This window comes from Xenopus tropicalis, chromosome 3 (genome assembly GCF_000004195.4).
Source record: "Xenopus tropicalis strain Nigerian chromosome 3, UCB_Xtro_10.0, whole genome shotgun sequence".
NCBI lineage: Eukaryota > Metazoa > Chordata > Amphibia > Anura > Pipidae > Xenopus > Xenopus tropicalis.
In genome coordinates, this window is record NC_030679.2 from 116,641,749 (window position 1) to 116,649,686 (window position 7,938).

At 41.8% G+C, this 7,938-nt stretch overlaps 1 protein-coding gene across 2 annotated transcripts in view; it reads right to left on the minus strand.

Moving 5' to 3' along the window:
• Window positions 1-7,659, minus strand: part of igdcc4 (immunoglobulin superfamily, DCC subclass, member 4) — a 43,846-nt gene extending 36,187 nt beyond the window's left edge. For both annotated transcript variants that reach the window (XM_002938347.5, XM_004912682.4), the window contains exon 1: window positions 7,344-7,659. In XM_002938347.5, coding sequence (XP_002938393.3) covers window positions 7,344-7,413 — 70 coding nt within the window. In that variant the 5' untranslated portion in view covers window positions 7,414-7,659. The remainder of the gene's footprint in view (window positions 1-7,343) is intronic.
• Window positions 7,660-7,938: the final 279 nt, after the last annotated feature.

Consider the following 7,938-nt stretch of genomic DNA (forward strand, 5'->3'; position numbering starts at 1 on the left):
GATGAAATTTAAATGATCAGGAAACCTTTATAAAAGACACACTATAGTAGTCAGTTCATATTTTGTTTTATACCATCAGAACCCCCACAGGTAGAAGTCCATCCCCTGAGGGGACACAGAGGTGACACCACCTAAAAGACTATACCTGTATTACTTACTGGACACTGTAACAATTAAGTTAATGATAATAGGGTATAACACTATATTCATTAATGAAACGGCATTTTAAATAGTGTCACAGTGATTGGTGGTAGTTCCAAATATAGTTAAGCCTTAGGGCAAAATAGGGATATTAACCACAAAAGTTAAAGTTTGATAAATTGAACTTAATGTACTTACCCCTATATGTAATAAAATGCACTAAGCTTGCCCAGGAGCATTAATTTAGCAACCAAAGCATTAAAGGTGTTTGCCTTTAAACAGGTGACCAATCAATGCTACCTACTGATTGCTGGCTATGGGTTACTGCTCCAGGGAAAACCTTGTGTTTTTTATAACATAACCTGTTTAGGGCTGTGACAGATGGGGAGATTAGTCGCCGCGCGACAAATCTTCCTTGTCGCAGACAATTAATCTCCCCGAAATGCAATCCCACCGGCTAGAATGTAAATCGTCGGTGGGATGGCATATGTGACGCCGAAATCGCCGAAGTTTCCTCACAAGGCAACTTCGCCAATTTCAGCAAATCGCTGTGCCACGTTTGCCATCCCATCGGCGATATACATTCTAGCCGGTGGGATGGCATTTCGGGGAGATTAGTCGCCCGCGTCAAGGAAGGTTTGTCATGCGCCGACTAATCTCCTCGTCTGTCACAGCCCTTAGAGATCAAAAATAAACATGATACATTTTGTGTTAGCTAGGCCACCACACTGGCGATATACATTCATGCCGGTGAGATGGCATTTCGGGGAGATTAGTCACCCGCAATAGTGAAAATTTATCGCAGGCATCTAATCTCCCCATGTGCCCCTGTCCTTAAGGAGGTAAGATGGCCAGTAGAATTCCAAGTGAGACAACTGAAATCCCTGAAAAATCCCTAAGCATCAGGCTGGTAAGAACAATGGCAGGTAATTTTTTCAGTGTTTGTATAGGATCCGAACCCATAGGGGATACTAATACATTTCTCTATCTATCTACAGTATCTGCTGTCTGCCTATCTGTTTCGTACGATATTCGGTGCGTGTATGGTGGCTCGACAAGGTAACCAATATCGCAAAAGGCTGCGGATATTGGTAAAAGATTATGACTGGGTGCCATTGAAGGCTGTTCTTGAGGTAAAATATTTTTTTTAGCATTGTGCTAAATATAAAGTACACATATAAAATGTGATACTTTAAAAAAAAAAAGCTCTGAAAAATATATACATATAAAATATATACAATAGCATTCTTTTCAACTTTTATATATATTCAAAATCTGTTTCCATTATCCCAGCTTTTTGCTAAGCAAGCAGTGGTCAACATGGGAAATCAGTCTTATAGATATAAAAAAGCCAATACTATATTAAGGTTGTTACTTTGGACCCTCTCCAGAGTCAGGACCTACAAAAAGAAACCAGGTACCTCCAAATACACCAGTGGCACCAAAACTGTATTAGTAACATTATGGTTTAAAGGACACTATTTACTGACAAAGGAATGATAGAAAATAGAGATGTTTTGTACATAAAATCCATACAAAATCTAAGCAAATCTCAGTAGATAAAAATATTTGTATATCACCCCAGTGTTACAGATATCTGGACCATGAGTTACCCTGCATAACAGTATAATGTGTAGTAATATCATTGCAGAAAAACCAGGGAGTAAACAGCACAAAAGAGGGTGCCCAAGATGCCAACAGAAAACTAAACATTAAATAAAATGGGATGCTGTTTTATATAAAGAGACATGCAAATGGACTGCAGTGGCTCTACTTGACCATGCCAGAGCTGCGCTGCAGGCACAAGGTTATTCTATATAGAAAACCTTCAAATACACTATGTGCCCCAAGGTCTGCTAGTTGGGATCTACTGTACTGCCTTATCCAGCAGGTATACTTCATTTTCAGACACCTACATAGCTTGCTTACCTTAAAAATAACAGTCCTGCTCTCTACATTACGCCTTGTCTGCCCTGTGAGCCCTGGGAAAACTAATGCAGCAATATCTGGCTGCATTCCAGCAGCCAAGGATCTTTTTTTGGTGAAAGGGGGCTGTTTAGGCAGAAAAGCCCAATGCGCCAGGATCCTGGGGTGCATCATTTGGTTTTTGGTCACCCTATATGATAAGGTGGGAACATTGGAAAATGGAAAAGTAGATAGAAAAAGAAGACAGGAAAGTTGAAGAAGCCAATATGGAGATGTATTGAAATAGATAAGCCATGTTTTTTCTGACCTATTCTTCCTATCCAATACTAAGGGCCCGATTCACTAAAGTCCGAAATAAGGAGTGCTATTTATAGCATGCGTTAAAAATCTTATCACTTCTTATTTTTCGCTCGATTCACTAAAAGGACACTTGTCATAATTAAGAAGCGATGTTCTTGGCGTTATTTATCTTGCGACGACATATTTTCAAGCAATATATTACGCAGCACACAACATATTACGCAGCACGTTGCTTGAAAATATGTCGTTGCAAGATAAATAACGCCAAGAACATCGCTTCTTAATTATGACAAGTGTCCTTTTAGTGAATCGAGCGAAAAATAAGAAGTGATAAGATTTTTAACGCATGCTATAAATAGCACTCCTTATTTCGGACTTTAGTGAATCGGGCCCTTAGTATGGTGTGATCTACCCATTGGCCTTCTGCAACTTAAAAAAAATGAACTCCAAAATCACATTTTTTCTCAAGCAGTCCTTCCATTTTATTCAAATATTTGGGGGCTTCAATCTGTCCCCATAATGTGGGCAATTAGTTCCAAGATAATTCAGCTGCCCGCAGCATCTCTAAATCACCTCCCTTTCTGACGTGTGCCATAGGTAATGAAAAAGGAATTGGTCTGCTTGTATGCAGTAAATCTGTAAAATATCTGGTGACTCTTATAGTGTCCAGCTTATGTAGAGCTGTATTAAGTGCTGGTCTTGGATGGTATGTTTACAACACCTTGTTGGTGCAGATCTCACTGCCCTGTCCAGAACAAGCATTAGTCAAGGTACCATAGATCCTTCAGAATCTCTTCCGCTGGATGTTAAAGCTACAAGGAATGATGCCTTTCAGGTGAGCCACTTGTGCTGTACTGAATCTAAGGGTTTAAACAGTGAAATGTCTAGAGCAGGGGTCCCCAACCTTTTCTACCTGTGAGCCATATTCAAATGGAAAAAGAGTTGGTCAGGAAAAACTTCACGAGGTATTAAATAAGGACTGTGAATGGCTATTTGTTAGGCCCTATGTGGAATGGCAGCCTACAGGAGTTTCTGCTTGGCAGTACACATGGCTTTTATGCAGCCAAACCTTGCCACCAAGCTAGGAATTAAAAAATAAGCACCTGCTTTGAGGCAACTGGGAGCAACATACAAGGGGTTGGTGAACAACATGTTGTTCATGAGCCACTGGCTGGGGATCACTGGTCTAGAGTATTACTTGATCCTGCACTGGCATCAGATCTCTGTAGGGTTGGCTGAGGTTCAAACCTGGGCTTTTACAGATCTACAACTTAGTTCCTTCCTGAAGCCCTCTACTAAGCATTAGTCCAAATGTTTGGCATCTACCACAGTTAACCCTTTCTGGGCCTATATGTTCGTCTCAAGTTCCAGGCCACTTAATGAAACGCAAGAAAACTTTGGTGTTTTTTCAAGCCGTCTTGGTAAATTTGGTAGCCTGGACATGGACATGGACATGGCTAAAAGAGTCCATATTCCAGGATCTATTGGGCCCATCTTGAGCTGGCTGCTCAGCTCTCTGTTTTTTAAAAAAAGGAAAAAGGCAAGAAGTTCCTTGCCTCCAAGGTGAAGGATATCTTAATCTCTAATGACTGCAGCCTATGCAGAATACACTATGTAGGGCTTCATACCATATAGATGTGCCCATGTTAATTGTGGATATTTTGGGCATCCCCATTTTGTGCCCCATTCTTTTTAAACTAACTCTTTGGATTGATGTGGAGTCTCCCCTTACCTTTATACTACTGTATATCACATAACTGGTTCCAACCCAATTTTTGGGTTGCAAAGGCGAATAGCACAAAATGCAGGCATTTGGGTTACACTGTGCAACATATCAGACACATGTTGTCATCCATTCCCTCCCCCATAAACAAACTTGACCTATGGACATATGTTGGACCCAGACTATTCTAGACCACTGTTGGACTGAAATTTGGAGGCAGATAGATTTCCTTATCCATTTGGCAGGAGGGTGATCTGTTGTTAAATATTATCCCACAGGACCTTGGAACAGTGACCAAGATCTGATCTTTGAGCACAGGTTAGCTTTCATCCCTATAGTATTTTTCTCATATGATTTGAAACTTGCAGTATTTGAGAAGGCTGTTCGTTATTTTTAATCTGATGTCATAGATATTAAACAGGGGCCCTCTGACCCCAGCAGCCAAAAAACTATTGTTCTTCAAGGCTACAATTTTATTGTTATTGTTACTTTATATTTGGTATCGTTCTATGCAGGCCTCTGCTCATCTTTAAGTCTGTCATTTACACCACTGCCTGGTTGCTAGGGTAATTTGGATTCTAGCAACCAAATAGCTGTTGTTTGTTCAGCAACCAGATAGCTGTCGCTGAACAAATAGCTAACTAATTTAAAAAAAATACCAATAATAATAAACGAAGACCAATTGCAAATTGTCTCAGAATATCACTCACTACATCATACTAACACTTATTCTTTAGAACAACCCCTTTAAAGCTTGAATGCAAGTAAAATGAGGGCACTCCCATGCCAGAAAGATGCTACTTATCACTGGCAAAGACCCATGTTAGCCACTAGGAAGCACTCTGCTACACTGACAAATGAGATTCAGTAAATACTGGAATCAGTATGGCATCACCAACTCCCAGATAAAAATTAACATTTTGTGTTTAATAGAAAGCAAAAATATAAGGACAAGAAGAGTAAAGCACACTTTGACGTTAACACAGTCCCAAATCAAATCCGTAAATGGAACTTTTTGGATGTTTATTTATCAAATGCTAAGTTCTAACTTTTTACTCTGATAAATACATTTCTAAAAATACCATAGGAATCAATAGAACATTATTATTATTATTATTATTATTAACACTTATTTATAAAGCACCAACATATTCCGCAGCGCTGTACAACAAGTGGGTTTCATACATTGGACATACAGAGTAACATATAAAGCAATCAATAACCAATACAAGAGGTGAAGAGAGCCCTGCCCAAAAGAGCTTCCAATCTACAAGAGTTTTTATGCATTAAACTCTAAACTTACATTTTGATAAATCTGCCTCTTTAAGACTCTGAGAACAGTACATGCTTTTTGTGTACGTTATTCGTGCTGAATAAAACAAGCGTGCATGCTAAAGTCAAGGTAGCGTTCATCATTTTCTTGGCATTTTGGCCACTGAGGTTAATGTACCTAAGTGTTAAGTTGGCAGAGGAAGCATTATGGCAGCTTCCACACACAGGGTATCACTACATATTGTTATATGTTTTACTGTGCAGTGAAATGGAATGGAGAGAGAAACCTGCAGCCTCCAGATCACAACTCCCTCTAACCTTGGGCAGCATTCAAGCTTTCAATGGGATTCAAAGAGCCGCATTTTAGTGACATGTACAACACTGCATCTGTTATAACAGCTCGGTACAGGCGCACACTTTACTATCCAGCATTTCACACTTAACAGGTGCTAAAGCTTTGTGTTTCCCATGAGATGGGCTATAGGGAGTTTCTACCAGACCACAGGGGGCGCCAACAATCACCAGTTTCCCTTTGGTTCTGAAAAGCGACTGCATCTGCAACAAGGTCCTGGCGGCTCGGTATGCCCATACATCAGGATGCTGGATTGGATGAATCCCAGCAGCACTCACAGCCAGCATTCTGCATAGCACCCTCTCAGACCGACTGCAATCCATCCCCCACGTGTTTATGTAATAAAGCAACCATCTTGCCCTATGGGGCAATTCTCTCCATGCTGCACCTTCATCTAGCATCAGAAGAAATAATCCAAAAGTCTAACTTTAAGCAAGGTTAAAGCCCTGAGCCGTGCACTACAAGGATAGACATTCATATTTAAACTCGACTCACATGCAGCCAATGCCCCAGCAGGAGAATAAACATGCACTGAATACTGATACGAGGTACAGAACAATGATAATTATTACATGTGAATCCCTGTGTTATCATTGCCTATGAGCTATCGGCTAGCAATCTGTAGCAGCACTGTGTATCGGGCTGCCAATGGAGGCAGAAAGTGTAGCAAGAGGCGAGGCACCCAGGTGCCAAAAGGCATAATAAATGAGCTTGTCAGTGCAGCACCAGAGCATCAATGCAACAGCATTTCCATAGGCAGCAAATCAATGTGTCTTCTTCTAGCAAGGATCTAAATGAAAACCAACAGGGTATCAATGTGCTTATATTCAATAGAGGTATAAATGTGCATGTAATGGAGGCAGGCTTTCTATATGGCATGTGTGAGTATCCTAGCAATGTAACGGTCCCCTTGGTGATGAACAAACCCCCCTGGAGGAGACAGTTATTGCTATAAAATAAAAAGATAATAATAAAAAGAATCTGTATGTGCCCTTAGCATCTCCACTGCCAGTGGGGCAGCTACTGTGTGCCAATGCTGGGCACATGACTGGAATGCTGTATCCATGCTTTCACCCGAGCATCAGGGAAATGCACACCTCTGGCTAACAAAGGGTGGCATGGAATTTGCACAGATGGATATGCTGCCTTTACATCCCCTCAGGGTAACATGCCACAGGGAAAGGACAAGCAAACCTTTCATCATCATCATCATCATTATTTGCATCTCTGCCTTCACCCACCGCCACCTCGTGTGTAGCAGCAGCAGCAGCCCCAGTGCCCAGTACTTACTTGCAGCCCTGCAGCCCCACTGCCCAGTACTTACTTGCAGCCCCACTGCCCAGTACTTACTTGCAGCCCCTATGCACAGTATTACTTGCAGCCCCTATGCCCAGTACTTACTTGCAGCCCCTATGCACAGTATTACTTGCAGCCCCTATGCCCAGTACTTACTTGAAGCCCCTATGCCCAGTACTTACTTGCAGCCCCAATGCACATTATTACTTGCAGCCCCTATGCACATTATTACTTGCAGCCCCTATGCACATTATTACTTGCAGCCCCTATGCACAGTATTACTTGCAGCCCCAATGCACAGTATTACTTGCAGCCCCTATGCCCAGTACTTACTTGCAGCCACCACCAGGACACAGCCAGCCCAATGCAAACCCCACAGCAGAGACAGCCTTCCCAGCGCCATGTAGGGTGCAGCCTCCCTCCCAGGCTGCCTGTTCCCCTCTCTCAGCAGCAGCCAGGGCTTGCACAGAGGGGCTCCCTCTCCCTCCAGTCAGACGCCATCTTGCACAAGTTTTTTTTTCCTCTCTCTCTCTCTCTGTTTCTCTCTCTCCCTTTTTTAACCCCCTTTATGTTTGTTTAGGCAGCTGCAATCTCTGTGTCCTTTTACTGCCATCTATTGGTTATTGTGCCTGTGTGAGGACATCATTCCTTACTGTCTCATGTTAACAAAAGGGTCACATGTTCTGGAGAAGCGACAGCAAGATCGGCAGCCCCCTCACTCTTCACAACAGGGGGGCAAATTGCCTTTTGGAAAGCGTGTGAAAAACATGGGAACTATGTGGAAAATACAGAAATATAATATTTGGACTGTAAATTTGTCCTGGAAACATAGCAGGACGCTATTCTGATAAACCACAGAGGCATTTTTTCTCCAGCACAGAATAGATAGGGACAATAGCCCCAAAGAATGGTGCCTACTTACTAAAAC